We start from the raw sequence: 20,588 nt of genomic DNA on the forward strand, positions 1-20,588 counted from the left end.
AGTTAGAAAATGTTATATTTAATTACCACAACATTCTCAGCATGCATAGCTCTCTAAAGCAAATTCATCCCAATTATGTTTCTCTTCAGATTTAATGGCAATTCACATTTGAGGACTGTATTGTAGGTGATATTAGAGACACATGGGATTTTAATTTAATTCATAGAACAGCATTTACTCATACAAACACATCCCTATATGTTTAAAATATGCACATTATATCACAAGACACTTGAACAGGATTGAGTCATATAATCACAACCATATTTTGTGCACTATACATTGTCAATCTGCACATGTGTGTTTTGAACCAGCAATGTTTGGTTTCCAAACAATGTCATACAATATGTACTGTCTAATTTCTGCATTTCTGACTGGATTTATAAATCTGGATGAAATAAAGACCTCTTCTCTGAATTTATAAATCTGGACAAACAAACCTCAGTTTCACAGTTGTTTTCAAAAGAAACATGGTTAAAGATTTAGTGGGATTGAACCTGCAATTTTCAGATTAGCAACCAGATCATTAACACTCTGCACCACCAGGGGATAATTATGGCCCCTTAATTTTTAGTAAAATTGTATTTACTTTTTATAATTATTTGTAAAAAATTGTCTAATATAGTTAATCAAGACACGGAACACAATTTATGACTTATTCAAATGTTCCCATCCTATTCTTATGCTGTGTACTTGTAACACTGTATTTTTGCTTTTGTGCATTTTAATTGAAACAATCTCAGTAAGGTGCTTTATTGTTACCCAGAAATTATTTGATATTGGTACCTTCATATTGGTACATTCAGGCATTTGTAAATTGCTCCCAAGGATGAACCAGACTTGTGGAGGTCTACCATTTTTTTTGTGAGGTCTTGGCTGATTTCTTTTGATTTTCCCATGATGTCAAGCAAAGAGGCACTGAGTTTGAAGGTAGGCCTTGAAATACATCCTAAGGTACACCTCCAATTGACTCAAATAATGTAATTTAGCCTATCAGAAGCTTCTAAAGCCATGACTTATTTTTCTGGAATTTTCCAAGCTGTTTAAAGGCACAGTCAACTTAGTGTATGTAAACTTCTGACCCACTGGAATTGTGATACAGTGAATTATAAGTGAAATACTCTGTATATAACCAATTGTTGGAAAAATTACATGTGTCATGCACAAAGTTAATGTCCTAACCGACTTGCCAAAACTATCGTTTGTTAACAAGACATTTGTGGAGTGGTTGAAAAATGAGTTTTATTGACTCCAACCTAAGTGTATGTAAACTTCCGACTTCAACTGTATTTATTATGTATCATCATTTTTCAGAATGGGTATTGTGTGCGTTTGTATTGCGTTTTGATAGCAATTCAGAAAAGTAATTTTGTCTTATTTAGTTTGAAAGTCTAAGAACATCATAAAATAGTGTTACAAGTACACAGCATATGATGAGGAAGGGAATATTTTAATAACTCAGAAATTGTGTTCTGTGTCTTGATTAAGCATAAGTCGACTGAAAAACCCACACACAGTACCACAGATATTCCCTGGTGGTGCAGAGGGTTAATGATCTGACTGCAAAGCAGAAGTTTGCAGGTTGAATCCCACATACTTGTCAACCATGTTTCTTTTGAAAACAACTGTGAAACTGAGGTTTGTTTGTCCAGATTTATAAATTCAATCGTAAATGCAGAATTCAGACTAAAAAAATTGACTGTTCAACTTTTAAAAAACGCACCCAATATAATTCCTACTATAAGACGCTTATTTTTCACGATCTGAAAAGCAAAAGTGATCCTAGATCAGCACTCCTTCTCTTGGATACCTTGTAAATATGGGCCCAGAAGTACACATCGTATAAAGAGGATGGGTGAAGTGATGGTGAATAACCCAGGTAACAGTATTTGCCTGGGTTAGTGACGTCTAAGAAGGCTGAAAAGAAAGCATGGAATTCCTGATTGGACATAATGCCATGGCTATATTCTGAAAAAATAAACTGTTTGAGAGCTTCCCTGGTGGCCCAGAGGATAAATCAAATCTGGGAAAAAAACATAATGGGGATGTATTCCAATCTTCTTTCTTATGCTTTAAGGAGCTGCACATGTGCATGCTGAGAATGTTGTGGTAATATCAGGTAAAACTTAAATATAACATTTTCTAAATGTTCTGAGCACCTCTAAGACAAGGTGACATGTATATTGTGTGAACAGCAATGGAATATTATGTTAAACCTAAAAAAAAAAAGTGTTTTGAACGTAATAAAAACGGACTATTTTGGAAATTGTATCAGAAGAATTTTATTGCAGCATCGCAGACAACTCCCATAATGTAATTAAATGTTCTGGGAACCTATAATTAAAGAACTAAGATCAGGTGTTCTATCAACTTTCTTACAACAGTAGTCCTTTCCTGCAGTCAAATGACCTAGTGCATCCATGGGTGGAATGTTATTAATATTTGTCAACATTTCTGAAAATCTGGTGTTTCTATGTCAAATGGTTTTGTTATATTTCAGTCTTATGTGATGTATATAAAGTGTAATATTGGGATGCAAACTCAAAATGGAATACATTTCAACTCTATATCTGACATGGTACAGGTGTATTCTTTTTTTTTTAAGTGCATAACTATGTGGGTGAGGTGTATACTTTTGTTTCAAAGTAGATTTGTTTAAGACTACCACGAAACACTCTGTGACCCTGATTTAGGTTAAGGAAATGTCCTGTGCAACCTAACTTACACATTGTATGAATGTCATCGCAACTGAGCACATTTTGTGTTTTGGGAACCTATCTCTTGTATTGTACCCACACTGTTCCAACAACCTAATTAAATGCTTTGGGAACATTTAAAGAAATCAGAAGGGATGTTCTGTCAACATTCTTGCAACACAAAGAAATCTTTTGTGCACCCTGATACAAACATTATCTGAATGTCAGCACAACTGGAAAGTTTTTGTGTTTTGGGAACCTATCCCCTGTCACATCCCCACTATGTTCCCACAACCTAAAGAAATGTTTTTGGAACTTTTAAAGAACATAAAAATGTGTTGTGGGAACGTTCTTGTAAAATCGGGTAAATGTTTTTTTGCACCCTAAAAGAAACATTGTAAAATCATCTGCACAACTGGACAGTTTTTGTTTTTGGGGAACATATATTTTGTGATGTCCCCACAATGTTCCCAGTACACTGTTCCCACAACCTAATAAAACATTCTGGGAACCTTTAAAGAACAGACTAAATGTGTTATGGGAACATTATTGCACCATCGGGTGAATGTTTTATACAAACATTGTATAATCATAAGCACAACTGGACAGTTTTTGTGTTGTGAAAACATTTGCCGCAACCTAAAAAAATTCTGGGAACTTGCACAGAACCAATTTTGGTTTGCTGGCAAAACATTACTGGTTCATTGTGTTTTTACATGACCTGTAAACCTAATGAAAACTTTTGGGGAATGTTCTGTGGTGGTTGTTACAGATGTTGTGCACAACATTTTTGTGAATGTTAGGATAACATTCCAAGGATGTTTCATATTTAGTTTTTTTGCAAAAATCTATATTTTGTTATCAAAAACATTCTTTGAATGTTTTGGGGATGTTATCATCCTAACTGTTAGATAAAACTCTAGATAGAATTTCATGGGAATCTTAGCTAATGTTCTGGGAATGTTCCCGGTTTTCTAGGCAGGCAGCTTTAGTGAACTGCAGCACAGCAGTGTGTTTGACTGAAAGCCATATGCCCATATGCCCTTTTAGTCTTGAGTATGTGTCCCAATGAGTGTGTAATCAAATAGCCTTGTGTTTCCAAATGAATGGGCCTTCTTGATATTCCTTCGAAGGACAATTGCCTGAAGCTGCTGTGAGACTGTCTACTGACCCTGATTAAATAGAGAAGGTCAGAGACAACAGCAACCAGCTAGAAGGCAATGCTAGAATGACCTGTAACTCTGGGAGAATGAAATATACTTGTTGTCAAGATAGTGGAGAAGTTTATTTTACTGAGAAGAAAATGGACAGTTATCATATGGTTTAAGTCCTTTATTTTTGCCTTTTCCATCATTGTGGATATCCAAGGTTCATCCTTTTGTAGGTTGAATAGTCCATATGCAGTATATCAATTGAAGAACAAATGAAATGGAGAACAACCCCTCTATTGTCCGCTCCGATTTTTCGAATCAGCATTTAACACTGATGAATCGACAAAAGACCAAAGACCTTTGCCATTGATAATGTTGAGGTCAAATTTCTTAACTGTGAGATTGCACAGAGACACAGAGCAAGCTTATCACCATGTATCTATGACTAAGCAGAGACCCATTTGCAATCATGTCCCCATTCAATGTATAATTGTTTGTTTTATCGTCACTAGAGATAAATGAAGGCTAGTGTGAGAGTCATCTATGACCAATACACTTAAAATGAGAGTTATATCAATGGATGTAAAATGATAATCGTAGTGCTTATCCAGGAAATCTAAAATGATGTCCAATATTACTGAAATGGTAAAATATGTCAGTAACTGCAGAGGATGTTTCACAAAGATATCATTTTCCCAAGACATTTGCTGTTGAGAAGCTATTACAGCCACCATATCTTAGCAGTTGATAACTGTGATACATTTTCGCATCCTTCATGAGGAAATGTTTCTTAGACATTCATCTGATTAGACTCAGTGTTTGTCATTGGTGGCGATAAGGGATATGATTCCATGTTAAAAGCCATTAGTTTTCTATTACGTTGGAGCAAGATGGATAGGCACTCAACACTGACCAAATTACTGTGTTTGAAGTGTCAAATATTTGAAAGCAGTCTACCTCTACAGGGGCTCCCTTTGCCACTTCCCAGGGCTGAGTGTCTGAAATGGCGATACAACTATGAGAGGCAGACAGCCTGTAATTTCACCAGCGAGTACTCCGCCAAGGTATAATGGAAAAGATGTGGAAGCCATGAAACGTGCTGCGTCTTGATGTTGGAACACTATTGTCCAGAAAACTCAGGACACCTTTCTAAACTTTAAATTACTGTGTTTAAACTGTCATTGTCTGAGAGGCTTTTCTCTAAAAATGTGCAGTCCCTTTCCATAGCTTCAACCCCTAGTGCAGACACATATTGTTGTCCAAAGTACTTGTGAAAAAAATGAACAGGTTGTCCACGGAAACACCAACATGGAAAGTGTTAGTGATTCCTTTTCGTTTCTACAGATGTATAACAGAGAGGACGTGTTGTGACTTGGCTGGGATTTCTCTGTCTCCACACACGTCTGTTTCTCTCTATCAAATCCTGCGATGGGATGTCTTAGGGAACAAGTCATTTGTTCCACTCAGAGAGGAAGATGAAGAGAGGGTTTCTGTAGAGGCGAGGTGGAAAGAGGTGCAAGAAGCCCTTCTCCCTGAAACAAGGCTTAGATGTGATGTTCGCAACATGTCACATTGAGAGCCTCTCAGGGTGATTTGATGGGGGGCGGAACGAGATGGAGCCAGAGTAATGAAGTAAGGGAGAGTGGGTTTGCTCGGGGCCTATTCTGTGCATCCAGGCTGCAGCGAGTGTTACGTCATCATTTTCTCCAGACAAATCCTCAGCCTCTCACTTCTCAGTGATACGGAGGATAGAGGATAATTAGCATAGGACTGTTTATTATACTATATTCTTTCATAATACTTTAACAGGGATATGTGATGCCTCAACTACCATAACACTTCAATTAATAGCCCAGGAGTTTATTTGCTTAAATCACCAAACACAACACAAACTTATTTGAGACAGGCTTCTATTTGAGCTAGGCTTCATCCTTAATGCACACAGCTTTTGCTTATTTGCATAGTTCATTGTTTAATTCCAGCATTCACTTCCAGCTTTTTTAGCAATTCCTTCAAATCCTGCACTAATGTGCTATCCTTTACACACTATGTCACATTTATTTTGTGTTCGTATGAACAAAACCAAAAAGATTCTCCTCTTTGACTGCATTTTCGGCAGTTCTGATGGTGCGGCAGTTCTGAATTTTTCGCAACTAGAGGGTGATCATCCGATTTCTGGAGGTCTGTACTCCCGAAGTTGTTGACTGTTTTTGTGCTTGCCAGTTAGCAATCAGTTCTCAGCTGTTAGCAGCCAATGGCTAGCAGTTTCTTATTGGCGGATGATTGCCATGAGTATTCTGAATCATTACTGAATTATTTAATGTAACAAATGAAACATTAAACCTCAAACAATTCATGGTAACCTCGTAAACAATTCATTTAGACCCGGCATTTATTTGAAACAGGTGTTTATTTCCTGAAATATGTGCCGTTGCCTGGCTATTAAAAGGGACAGGTGACTATTTGAGACTTGGCGTTTAAATTACGTTTTACGGTATCTCAATTCCCCAAAGCATCTCAACTTCTGCCTAAGATTTCACATCTACCAGTCGACAGTATGCTGAAACAGCTTTATTAAGCTGCAAGACTGTATGCAGCAAGGCATGTTCACTTAAGGCTACATAACCAGAAGCATTACCTTTGACCTTCAGGCAGAAAGGCGTTGGGCAGAATTAATAAGTCATGGTTGAAAAGGGAGGGCACGAGTGCGAGTGAATCACTCCATCTTAGTGGGTATCAGTGATGTGGAAAGAGAGAACAACTGTGCACACACTACTCCAATAAATCTACTTAACTGGATTAGAGATCCCACCCTCCAGGCATAAACACATTTAAACTTTTATCATAAACATACAAACAAAACCAATTATTTTTATCAACTTTTTCAGTTAAAAAAAACAAGTTGGGTTACACTTGAGATGGCCATGATAAGCACGTAGCTGGCAGAAAAGTAGCGTTGCAAAATAAATGTACACATACATGTTATTTAATCATTTCATCCACACTGCTTGTGCGTGTCAATGAGCGTCTGCGTTGCCGAACACTGAAATAGAACATGGTTCTAGTTGAGACGCTCGACACACTGCAAGTCCCACCTCTTCCATCTCGTTATTGATTTTCACAAAGATACAAACCCACGTGGGTACTTGAAAGATGAATGAGGAGAGCATAATCAAAGATAACTAATTAAAAACTAACTAGGTTTCCCTTTTTATCAGTGGATTAATCGTTGGAGTATGACTCTGCAAATTCTGCAAAGAACCAGCTAAAAGAGAAACATGTATGCATGTAAGGTAAAATAACAACCCAATGATCATCTCCCAGGACAAACTGCTGTCAACAGCTATCTAGCTAAATGTCCATAAATGTGTGTTTCGACCAGCCCCAAAATTAATATAATTGATTCACAGTTGTTTTGGTATGTTAACCTGTGTGTCATGACCGTGTTTGGTGGGGCTAGACAAAATGATAATGCACACGATGGCACACATGGATGCATATATGGGGCCGTTCATGGTGTAACAAATCTTGACACTGCGAATATCTATCTCAACTGTTATTATGATGCATGACACCCCCCCCCCCCCCCAAAAAAAAAAATCTCACCAATATTCTAACGTTATCACATTGGTTGCTATGCATGATACCTGTTGGCGTAAACCAGAACTGAATTTGTACACCATCCTACATTTTTATTTCAAGAACAATTTCAGCCGTTTTGAGAAAGGTGTTGCCAAAACCCGAGCCGTCCCTCATTGCTATCAGATTCTGAACTAAGGCCGGGATTCAATCCGATCGAGCGTTGTCGACAATACAGGTTTTAAAGGCAATGTTCCCGTGTTCATTGAAAGCGCATTTACGGTAAACACAGGATATGTGAGCTGAATTGGAAATTACCTTTAAAAGCTGCATTGTCGACAATGCACAATGAGATTGAATCACGGCCTTGTTGTATTATGTGCAGACCTGGGTTCAAATACGGTATTTGATTATTTGTTATATACAGTGCCTTCAGAAAGTATTCACACCCCTTGACTTTTTCCACATTTTGTTGTGTTACTGACAGAATTTAAAATTGATTAAGTTGATGTTTTTTGGGTCACTGGCGTATATACAATACCCAATAATGTCAAAGTGGAATAATGTATTTCAAATGTTTACAAATTAATAAAACATGAACATCAGAAATGTCTTGAGTCAATAAGTATTCAACCCCTTTGTTAGGGAAAGCCTAAATAAGTTCAGGAGTAAAAATTTGCTTAACAAGTCACATAATACATTTCATGTAGTCACTCTGTGTGCAATAATAGTTTATCTGTAAGATCCTTCAGTCGAACAGTGAATTTCAAACACAGATTCAACCACAAAGACCAGGGAAGTTTCCAATGCCTCACAAAGAAGGGCAACTATTGGTAGATTGGTAAAAATAAAAGAATCTGACATTTAATATCCCTTTGAGCATGGTGAAGTTATTAATTACACTTTGGATGGTGTATCAACTCAACCAGTCACTACAAAGATACAGGCGTCCCCCCTAACTCAGTTGCCGGAGAGGAAGCAAACCGCTCAGGGATTTCACCATGAGGCCAATGGTGGCTTTAAAACAGTTACAGATTTTAATGGCTGTGATTCTAATAAAATTGACAGAGTGAAAAGAAGGAAGCCTTTACAGAAACAAAAATTCTAAAACATGCATCTTGTTTGCATCAAGGAACTAAATTAATATTGAAATAAATGTGGCAAAACAATTCACTTTTTGTCCAGAATACAAAGTGTTACTGAGTACCACTCTCCTTATTTTCAAGCATAGTGGTGTCTGCATCATGTTATGGCTATGCTTGTAATCGTTAAGGACTGGGGAGTTTTTCAGGATAAAAAATAAGTGGAATGGCACTAAGCACAGGCAAAATCCTAGAGGAGAGCCTGGTTCAGTCAGCTTTCCACTAGACACTGGAAGATAAATTCACCTTTCAGCAGGACAATAACCTAAAACACAAGGCCAAATCTACACAGGACTTTCTTATCAAGAAGACAGACTGTTCCTGAGTGGCCGAGTTACAGTTTAGACTTAAATCTGTTTGAAAATCTGTGGCAAGACTTGAAAATTTGACAGAGCTTGAAGAATTTTGAAAGAGCAATGAGCAAATATTGTACAATTCAGGTGTGCAAAGCTCTTAGAGACTTACCCACAAATACTCACAGCTGTAATCACTGCCAAAGGTGATTCTAACATGTATTGAGGGGAGTGAATTCTTATCTAAGTGAGATATTTCTGTATTGAATTTTCAATACATTTGCTAACATTTCTAAAATCATGTTTTCACTTTGTCATTATGGGGTATTGTGTGTAGATGGGTGAAAAACAACAACAATTCATCAATTCATCAATTTTTTATTTAGGTTGTATAAGTCAATGAATGTGTATTTGAGTATTTTCAAATAATGTGGCCCGAATCAACTACATCAATTGTAATTCTTTTAAAGTATTTTCAAATAATTTCCAATAAAATACCAAACAGGCATCAGTTCAAGTGCATAGGAGTTTGTATTTGTATTTGAAAATACAAGCCAACACTTTCCAAGTGTATTTCCAAATACATTCCAATATTCAACTACGTGTTTTCAAATATAGAATGTCAAAATACTTACTTCCAAATGTCTTTGAAAGTGATTTAAATACCTTAAATAGTAATTGAACCGAGGTCTGATTATGTGTCCCAACAATGTGGATGGTCCATCCTCATGCGGCGGTGAGTGAAAACGGGGCAACATTTATTAGACATTTTTATTTAGATAATTAGACATTAGTTTAGCTAACATGCTCAAACGTACACTTAGTGAGATTCTGTTGAACTATGAGCAATCCGATCATAGCAAAAAGCACACTTCCGGGGTGTGTGTTGATGATGTAGTTCACTGTGTTTGTTTGTGTGCAGGTCTAGACTGGCTGATTTCCACATGAACTGCATGGTGACTCAGCACACAGTCAGCAGCTGCCCAAATGAGGACAACTACCAGGCCTGTCTGGCCTCCTACGCGGGCCTCATTGGTGAGTGCAGGGGATTTTGGGCTACCTACCCTGGTAAAACTTAACTTAAACCTGCAAGTATAATGCTTTATTCGTTGTTATACTGTATGTATGAGCTTTTATAATGGCTTATTTTAAGGCTTATATAATGTCATATCTCCTTATGACAGAAAATGTTTTATTACTGGCTCAATATGTCTGTTTTTTTGTCATGATCATTGGAGATGATAATTACACATTTTAGCGTGTTAATAAATGCTTATGACAAGTGTTATAATTCATTATAATCACATTATAATGCACAATACCTGCAGACTTTAGGTTAAGTGATCCCCATACCCCTCCTCTGTTTCTTCCCCTAAACACATTTTACATCAGTGGCTGAGTGGAGGTGATGATGGGAGAGTGAGAGTGTTACTTCATTAAGATATTTTAATTACCATCTGTTTACTTGTACAGTAAATGTTCTTCAAATAGAAAAATGAACATTTGCGTCGCAAAGACATCCTTCCATACCAGTAGACATTTTAAAGCACCTTAGTAATGTTTTGACACTATTCAGTACAATGAAGGCGGTAAATGATAGGAGTTATTTTTTACTACTTTAAGTGACCTTAAAATACTCTTTAGTAATAGCTTTCCCACTGCCACCTATCTGTAATTTAATTGTTGATAGTTACTATCAATGTGTCAGACATCTCTAGTGTAAACTTACTCTTGTTAGTTGTTCTGGATTACACAGTATGATGTGTTTTCCACAAATAAAGCATTCCTCTCCTGAAAGCATTATGCAACAGAACATCTGTTTTTGGTAATATCTTTGTAAACTAATATGACAAGCTAGCTCTTTCCGTATTGACACTCCACATCTGAAATAAGCATCAATCAGCATACTAGTGTTAATTCACCCCCCAGCGCCCCCCCAGCTCCATGGCACAATGTAGGCCCCATCGCCATTAGTAACATACTGTAAGCCCGTGTAGGTAGGTATGCTGTTTATAGTAAATGTAGTCCATTATTATCCATTAGTGACCTGTGAATTATCTGTAACTGCAGCTTTATTCTCACCTCCATAGGGACAGATATGACTCCAAATTATGTGGATGGCAGCTACAACAACTGGACTGTCTCCCCATGGTGCACCTGTAAAGGAAGTGGGAACCAGGAAGAGGAGTGTGAGAGCTTTCTGAGGGACTTCACAGAGAATACCTGCTTGAGTGAGTCCAGCTTGCCTTCAAAATAGATTTTGTAACACATGCAAGACCACTTCTGATATCATTTTAAAAGCACCATCATTCAAATCTGTAGTGTTTTTCCCTCTAAACTGAAAGAGAACTGGCACATCTAACATATTTTAGCTGTTTTTAGGTAGATTTGGGGTCTGTTTATATACAGTGCATTCGGAAAGTATTCAGACCCCTTCCCTTATTCCACTTTTTGTTACATTACAGCGTTATTCTAAAATGGATGAAATAAAAAGTGTTTCTCATCAATCGACACACATAATGACAAAGCGAAATCTAGAACTGAAATACCTTATCAGTCTCAAAATTGAGCTCAGGTGCATCCTGTTTCCATTGATCATCATTGAGATGCTTCTACAACTTGACTGGAGTCCATACTTGATTGGAGTCCTTCTGTGGTAAATTTAATTGACTGTACATCATTCTTAAATGGAAGAAGTTTGGAACCACCAAGACTCTTCGAAGAGCAGACCGCCCGGCTAAAATGAGCAATCGGGGGAGAAGGGCCTTGGTCAGGAAGGTGACCAAGAACCCGATGGTCACTCTGAAAGAGCTCCAGAGTTCCTCTGTGGAGATGGGAGAACCTTCCAGAAGGACAACCATCTCTACAGCACTCCACCAATCAGGCTTTAATGCCAAGCGTCACGTCTGGAGAAAACCTGGCACTATCCCTACGGTGAATCATTGAGGTGGCAGCATCATGCTGTGGGGGTGTTTTTCAGCGGCAAGGACTGGGAGACTAGTCAGGATCGAGTGAAAGATGAACAGAGCAAAGTACAGAGAGATCCTTAATGAAAACCTGCTCCAGAGCGCTCAGGACCTCAGACTGGGGCGAAGGTTAATCTTCCAACAGGACAACGACCCTAAGCACACAGCCAAGACAACGCAGGAGTGGCTTTGGGACAAGTCTCTAAATGTCCTTGATTGGCCCAACCAGAGCCCGTACTTGAACCCTATCGAACATCTCTGGAGAGACGTGAAAATAGCTGTGCAACGACGCTCCCCATCCAACCTGACAGAGCTTGAGAGGAACTGTTTTTGCTTTGTCATTATGGGGTATTGTGTGTAGATTGATGAGGGGATAAAACCTATTTTATCAATTTTAGAATAAGGCTGTAACGTAACAAAAAAGTCAAGGGATCTGAATACTTTCCGAATGCACTGTGTACATATAAAAATGTTTAAAGGCGATATCTGCACTGTGAGGTATGGGGTATATGGGTATGGGTAATATTGACTGACTGGTCTTGTAGCAGTTATTTCATTCACAATATTAGATGACTGTTCCTTTCTTTTCATAGCTCATTGCTAGAATCAACCTTTATAGTCCTATTTGACCTCTCATTGTGTTTGGTTTGAAATGACAAGATTAGGGTTGCAGAAATCCTAGTTGGAGGATTCCAGAATTTCCTGCTTATTCCCTCCTGATTCCGGGAATTCTCCAACCAGCATTTAGGGAAAAACAGGGAATTTATTGAAAGTTCTCGGAATTTTACATACCTAGACAAGATACATTGTGAGCCATTTCTTGTCAAGTAATTACATCTCAATATTCCTTCATTGTTCAGATTATGGGATAGAGCAATTATTTGCATGTCATTTCCAGATAAATATTTGTATTTTATTTTATTTCACCTTTATTTAACCAGGTAGGCCAGTTGAGAACAAGTTCTCATTTACAACTGCGACCTGGCCAAGATAAAGCAAAGCCGTGCGACACAAATAACAACACACAATCAACAACACAGAGTTGCACATGGAATAAACAAACAAACAGTCAATAACACAATAGAGAAAAGAAGAAAAAAAGAAAGTCTATGTACAGTGTGTGCAAATGTATCCTTAAATATTAGTGTATGAGAAAAGAGATCATCTAATGGATATAACTTGACATGGGAATGTGAAAGGATAGAGAAAGCATCCTAATGGCACCATTTAGTAGTCAAATATCAAGGCTACCGCCTCACCAATATCATCAGAAGTACACAATACCAGTGCTTTTAACATGTTCCATTGTGTGGATAATGCTTTCAGACCATTTCAATAGATTGCCGTGGTGCACTTTTAGCTGAGTCTGCAAGATGAGGGATGAGGCTTGTAGCTGAGGAGGCTTCTTGGAAAAGAATACAAAAATGCAGCATCTCCTCTTTGCAGTCAAGGGGAACTGGATAAGATAAACAGAAATAGATGGAGCTTTGCTCTTTTACACTAAGTGGGGGGGGACATAAATCCACAGAGATGGTACATGTTATGTAAAATTAGATAACAGGCTAATCGTATTCAGCCTCGTCCCTGCAGGTAACAGCAATAGGGTTAAAAAAACATCTGAAGTCATAAAAAAATGGAATTGCTGTCGGCAATGAGCTTAATCACTCGGTAGAACATTTGGATGCAGTAAAGCATCCGCTGAAGGAGCCCTCTAGCCAACTTTAGTGATTTATTAGTTTATTCCCCTAGCACTTCTCTGGATGATCTTTCCACCCCAGCAAAGATATGCATAAAAACAAGACTCGTCTTAACAAAAACAAGACTTGTGTCATAATAAAAACAAGACTCGTCTTAACAAAAACAAGACTTGTGTCATAATAAAAACAAGACTCGTCTTAACTTGGCCAGCATATTAAGATAATTTACAATACTTTTTGAAATCACAAGAACTATGTTCTTCATAGTTTTGTCATTCGTCCTAGATTTGTTACCAACCCAAGGCTGAGATATCCAAGCACCCCATGGAATGTCTTTACATAAGAAATCTGAAGTCCATTATGTCTTTACTATGCTATGTGTGTGTACAGTACGCGTGCATGTGTGTGGGGGTGGGTGTGCTCGCGGTGCATGCAAGCTCTCTTTGCATGTGTCACTGCTCTCTGTTCTCTCCGAAAGGGGGAAATGTTTCCTTTGTTTGAGAATGTTCTGAATCTGATCAGTCACATAAATCTAGTCAAAGTCATCTCTGCATGGTGACCTTATAATGGAGGTGGTTGCCAAGCAATTACACGGTTTGCCTTCTTTCTGCCTGAACAGAAAGAAACATGTGTTCTGTTAAAATGGACAAGCAGAGTGAAAAGGTACTTTGTCCTGGTTTACCCCCACCCATCAGCAAAGCTGACTGGAGATGTATTTGTCACCCTCCCCCTGCAGAGTATTTTGTGTTCACTTTACAGGCTCATTTATTTGCTTTTAAAAGATTCCATCTCACAGTGCGATGTTGCTGGATACTTACTGGCAAACAAATAGGGCTCATCAACTCGAGTGCAGACATTACAGGGCTATTTGGCCGTGTTGTTGTCGTAAATTGACCAAAAACCTTTTTGCAACATAAAAGGTTTGAGTGAGTATTCTTATGAGTCAAAGGCTTTGGCCATGGTGTCTATGGATGAACATCCTGTATGTGGCTGATATTTTCTCTACTTTCTAAGATAAAGAGGTATATTATAGCACATTTTTGTTGTCCAAAATGATAAGGTTATAATCATATGATGAACAGTGTATTATTGTAGGGTGTAGTAGGTAAAGTTCAATAAAACATGCAGGCAGCTGACTAAGTTTAGCAGTCTCAAACTGAACAGTGCAAACTGTAGTGAAGCAATAGGAAGATCAACACCCACACCCTAAAATTGGGCAGAGGACCAAAAAGTTGACTTAGGGCTGACTGTCAGCTGCCCCAACACTGGGAAGACAGTCTAGACAAATGACTTTATCATTTGCCCCCACAGGAAATTCCATTCAAGCATTCGGTTATGGAACAGACAGTCTCTTCCACAAAGCTGAGTCTGTCCCACCAACCCCTTCCATGAAGCCTGGATTAGAGACCTCAGTCAGCACCTCAGAGCCATACAACCCCAATGACGTACAGCCTGAAGATGAAGCCCACGGGAAGGTATGCAGGCATATCACCAGCTAGCACCGGGTGCCAAGTTCAAATAACCAGGGTCGTGTTCATTAGGGCACAGAACGGAAATGTTTTAAAGCACTTTGTAACTGTAAACAAATGAATGTTTTTTTATTGGACAAGACCAGAAGGTCCCTCCCTGTTTCAGTACATGTTAGTCCTTTAGGTGCCAAATGAACATGACCCATTAATCACCGATAGCTATATATTTAATTAAAACTGGTTAACATTTTTGAAACATTTTGAATGTTGCAGATGATGCATAGCTGACAAGAATCACTATTCTACATGAAACAGAATTATGTCAGTTCTACACCATTTCTGTGTGAATGTTCTGTAATAAGGTTTAGGTAGGTTACTTTCTAAATGTAATCCGTTACAGTTACTAGTTACCTGTCCAAAATTGTAATCAGTAACATAACTTTTGGATTACTCAAACTCAGTAAGTAATATGATTACATTCAGTTACTTTTAGATTAGTTTCCCCTTAAGAGGCCTTTGAAGAAGACAAAAATGTATGTTACCAATTGAACGACATCTATTGCACAATAAATCAATGTTAAAGTTTACATGGCTGGCCATATATGGATTTACTTTATGGGTTGGTTATGTAGGCTTCTTCTAACCAATCATTTTCTACTACATATAATAATACGATTAAATTATATCTTTACATTAATATATATAATTTATAAATAAAAAAATTGATGTAGCAACTACAGATTGCCCCATCAAAAGTGTGCGAGCCTGAGCATTAGGCCTAAGGATAATTTTTTTATCAGCATGAATTAGATTTATATTTTATTCCATATGCTGGGATCTGCACTATGCAGCTGTTGCAAGAGCGCATTTTTCACTGGCTGTCCACTGGTTTCAAAAACAATGATTGATAGGCAGCTTAAACTTCTTGAATTCAACCATTATTGGGTTCAAATACACATTTAGATTTGTGAACAGCCATCCACAACAACCACAATCCATAAGGCGCAAATAGCTAATTGAGAGAGCAGCAGTGTGATTCACATCAATGCGCTATGTAGATATCAATAATAAGTGATATCCGTATCGTCATTGAGAAAACAGAGAAATCTCATAGATTTTTTTCACAAACATCCTTTCTGAATTTAAAAGTAATCCTCTAAGTAATCATCTAGTTTTCAAAAGTATCTGTAATCTGATTACAATATTTTTGCTGGTAACGTAACGGATTACATTTACCGTTTTTTTTGTAAACCCTTACATGTGACGAATGCTAATAATGCTAATAATGCTAATAACCCCAGGTTTATTTTCTGGGATAGGTAGAAAAAAACTGTTGCTGTGCAGTGGGAAAACATGTTTGTTTATCCGTTTTGTTTTCACACTGTAAAAATAATTTATGATGAGTATATAAATCCAAATATGCATCTTTTCAACACAAAAAGTATGAAGATGCTTTTGACCTAAGGTACCAGTCAAAAGTTTGGACACACCTATTCATTCAAGCGTTTTTCTTTATTTTTACTATTTCCTACATTGTAGAATAATAGTGAAGACATCAAAACTATGAAATAACAAATATGGAATTATGTAGTATCCAAAAAAGTGTTAAACAAATCAAAAGTATATTATTCAGAGTAGCCACCCTTTGACTTGGCGTTCTCTCAACCAGCTTCATGAGGTAGTCACCTGGAATACATTTCAATTAACAGGTCTGTATTGTTTAAAGTTAATTTGTGGAATTTATTTTCTTCTTAATGCATTTGAGCCAATCAGTTGTGTTGTGACAAGGTAGGGGTAGTATACAGAAGGTAGCCCTATTTGGTAAAATACCAAGTCCATATTATGGCAAGAACAGCTCAAATAAGCAAAGAGAAATGACAGTCCATCATTACTTTAAGACATGAAGGTCAGTCAATCAGGAAAATTTCAAGAATTAAAAAAAATTCTTCAAGTGCAGTCGCAAAAACCATCAAGCACTAAGAATGAAACTGGCTCTCATGAGGACCGCCACAGGAAAGGAAGACCCAGAGTTACCTCTGCTGCAGAGGATGTGCATTAGAGTTACCAGCCTCAGAAATTGCAGCCCAAATAAATTCTTCACAGAGTGCAAGTAACAGACACATCTCAACATCAGCTGTTCAGAGGAGACTGCATAAATCAGGCCTTCATGGTCAAATTGCTGCAAAGAAACCACTACTAAAGGACACCAATAAGAAGAAGAAACTTGCTTGGGCCAAGAAACACAAGCAATGGACATTAGACTGGTGGAAATCTGTCAAATTGAGATGTTTGGTTCCAACCAGCGTGTCTTTGTCAAATCAAATCAAATTGTATTTGTCACATGCGCCAAACACAACAGGTGTAGACCTCACAGTGAAATATTTACTAACAAGCCCTTAACCAACAGTGCAGTTTTAAGAAAATACCCCCCAAAAAATAAGAGATAAAAATAACAAATAATGGAATATCTTTGTGAGACACAGAGTAGGTGAACGGATGATCTCCGCATGTGTGGTTCCCACCATGAAGCATGGAGGAGGAGGTGTGATGGTGTGGGGATGCTTTGCTTGTGACACTGTCGGTGTGAGCTAGCTAGCTAACTGTACGCTTTAACTTGCAATGTAAATGACTTTCTGACTAAATTTGAAACACACAGTGCCTTCAGAAAGTATTCAGACCTTCAGACCCTTGACTTTTTCCACATTTGGTTACATTACAGCCTTATTCTAAAATGTATTGAATTGTGTTTTTGCCTCATCAATCTACACACAATACCCCATAATGACAAAGCAAAACATTTATTTTTGCAAATTTATGAAAATAAACTGAAATAACACATTTCCATAAGTATTCAGACCATTTGTTAATTTCTTTGTTGAAGCACCTTTGGCAGCGATTACAGCCTTGACTTTTCTTGAGTATGCACTACAAGCTTGACACACCTGCATTTGGGGAGTTTCTCCCATTCTTCTCTGCAGATCCTCTCAAGCTCTGTCAGGTTGGATGGAGAGCGTAGCTGCACAGCTATTTCTAGGTCTTTCCAGAGATGTTTGATCGGGTTCAAGTCAGGGCTCAGGTTTTAATCAAGGATCTCTCTGTACTTTGCTCCGTTCGTCTTTCCTTCGATACTGACTAGTCTCCCAGTCCCTGCCGCTGAATCCCCACAGCATTATGCTGCCACCACCATGCTTCACCGTAGGGATGGTGCCAGGTTTCAGCCAGATGTGACACTTGGCATTCAGGCCAAGGAGTTCAATCTTGGTTTCATCAGACCAGAGAATCTTGTTTCTCATGGTTTGAGAGTCCTTTAGGTGCCTTTTGGCAAACTCCAAGCCGGCTGTCATATGGCTTTTACTGAGAAGTGGCTTCAGTCTGGCCACAATACCATAAAGGTCTGATTGGTTGAGTGCTGCAGAGATGATTGTCCTTCTGGAAGGTTCTCCCATCTCCACAGAGTCACTCAGGAGCTCTATCAGAGTGACCATCAGGTTCTTGGTCACCTCCCTGACCAACGCCCTTCTCCCTCAATTGCTCAGTTTGACCGGGCGGCCAGCTCTAGGAAAAATCTTGGTGGTTCCAAACTTCTGCCATTTAAGAATGATGGAGACAAATGTGTTCTTGGTGACCTTCAATGCTGCAGAAATGTTTTGTCTGTGCCTTGACACAATCCTGTCTCGGAGCTCTACGGACAATTCCTTCAACCTCATGGCTTGGTTTTTTTCTCTGACATGCACTGTCAACTGTGGGACCTTATATAGACAGGTGTGTGCCTTTCCAAATCATGTCCAATCAATTGAATTTACCACAGGTGGACTCTAATCAAGTTGTAGAAAAATCTCAAGGATGATCAATGGAAACAGGATGCATCTGAGGTCAATTTCGAGTCTCATAACAAAGGGTCTGAATAATTCTGTTATTATCAGAACTCAGGATAACACCAAGATGCAGACAGTTCGAATCACAGAAGTTAATTTACAAAACAGGGGGCAGGCAAACGACAGGTCAAGGGCAGGCAGAGGTCGGTTATCCAGGGCAGAGTGCGTAAGGTACAGAATGGCAGGCAGAATCAGAGTCAGGGTAGGCAGAGGTCAAAATTGGACGAACTAGAAAACAGGGACTAAAGAGAACAGGAGTATAGAAAAACACATTGGTAGGCATGACGAGACAAGACTAACTGGCAACAGACAAACCGAAAACACAGGTACAAATGCACAGTGGATAATGGGGAAAATGGGCGACACCTGGAAGGGTGTGACACAAGACAGGTGAAACAGATCAGGGTGTGACATATGTAAATAAAGTATTGATGTTTTTTATTTTTAATACATTTGCTAAAAATTCTTTCAAAAAAACTTGGGTTATTGCGTGTAGATTGATGAGGAAAATGTTTTATTTAATCAATTTTAGAATAAGGCTGTAATGTAACAACATTTGGAAAAAGGTAAGGGGCTCTGAATACTTTCCGAATGCACTGTACCCATCGATTCTTAAAGAACTTAACTTGTAAATGCCTTAGTTCAACTGTCTTGTTTTACTCAAATGTTTGTAAACAAGGTAAATGTAAACAAACATTGTATAGCCTCAAAACAAGGTTAAAACTACAATTTCGGTATCATGGATGGTCAGTCCTTGAATCAGTAGCTCTGTTTAAGCATTTGAGAGTGGTTACATTTCTCTAGGCCCATCCTTCAGCTTTTTACTAAAACAGAGGTCTGTGCGAACACTTTGTTGTTGTTTCAATTAAGGATTGTAGCTTGAAACAAGAGAAGTCATTGTTTTCATTTTATGACTATTATAGGGATATTTATAATTCCATGTTTCATGCATGGCTGAAAACAATACTGTTCTGGCATCATTATTATGTTTGAAAATACTGCTATAATGATGTTGAATGCTGAGCAATTTCTGGCTTTCACATCCATTAAATAGTAATCTCTCACACTGCTCCAATAGTGTGCCTTACTCGACCCTCATTGTAATAAAGACAGCAAATTAATACCTTAAAAATTGTGTGAGGGTGAGAATGAATGAATAAGCCACACTGATAACAACAACAGTGGGAGGTAGAGGAGGGGAGCTGTTGAATTGCTTTCTCGAAAGGTTCTGTGTGTATGTCAGTATTGATGCACCGCTCTGTGGCACTCTCGCTGCAGTGCAATGCTTAATTTATAGTAAAAATGGTAATTAGGAAACAATAAGACATGTGATTACTCAAGCAGAAAGTTTATAATTAGAGAGGGAGCCGATGGGGACTTTTTGGGCAGCCCCTCATTCTACAGCATATATGCTTGGCAATTAAAATGTGTCAAACTTCCATCGTAGATTAATTGGTAGAATGCTTATATGACTCCTCTTGGCAAAAGACAAGCTTTCTAGCCTCGTAAATCTCATGACTGCTCAAGACCACACGCATGCTGTTGTCCAGTTAGTGGAAATGTTATGCTTAATGAAGTGGCGTAGTCCGCCGTGTGTTTGATGGCTGGACAGGCTCCCCCTGACACTCGATAAGTAATCTGAAGTGTTGTTTGATAAATTAGCCCTGTGGAGCATTAGGCCAGGATTGGCTGTGCTGCTCAAACTTAATTCCCTCTCAAG

General features: G+C 38.3%; 1 protein-coding gene across 1 annotated transcript in view; it reads left to right on the forward strand.

The window, feature by feature from the left end:
- The window catches only part of LOC106580054 (GDNF family receptor alpha-2), a 73,551-nt gene that overhangs the window by 39,314 nt on the left and 13,649 nt on the right, over positions 1-20,588 (forward strand). Inside the window, exons 5-7 of the mRNA XM_014160630.2 lie at positions 9,784-9,896; positions 10,952-11,092; positions 14,836-14,999. Coding sequence (XP_014016105.1) covers positions 9,784-9,896; positions 10,952-11,092; positions 14,836-14,999 — 418 coding nt within the window. The remainder of the gene's footprint in view (positions 1-9,783; positions 9,897-10,951; positions 11,093-14,835; positions 15,000-20,588) is intronic.

This window comes from Salmo salar, chromosome ssa20, assembly GCF_905237065.1.
Source record: "Salmo salar chromosome ssa20, Ssal_v3.1, whole genome shotgun sequence".
NCBI lineage: Eukaryota > Metazoa > Chordata > Actinopteri > Salmoniformes > Salmonidae > Salmo > Salmo salar.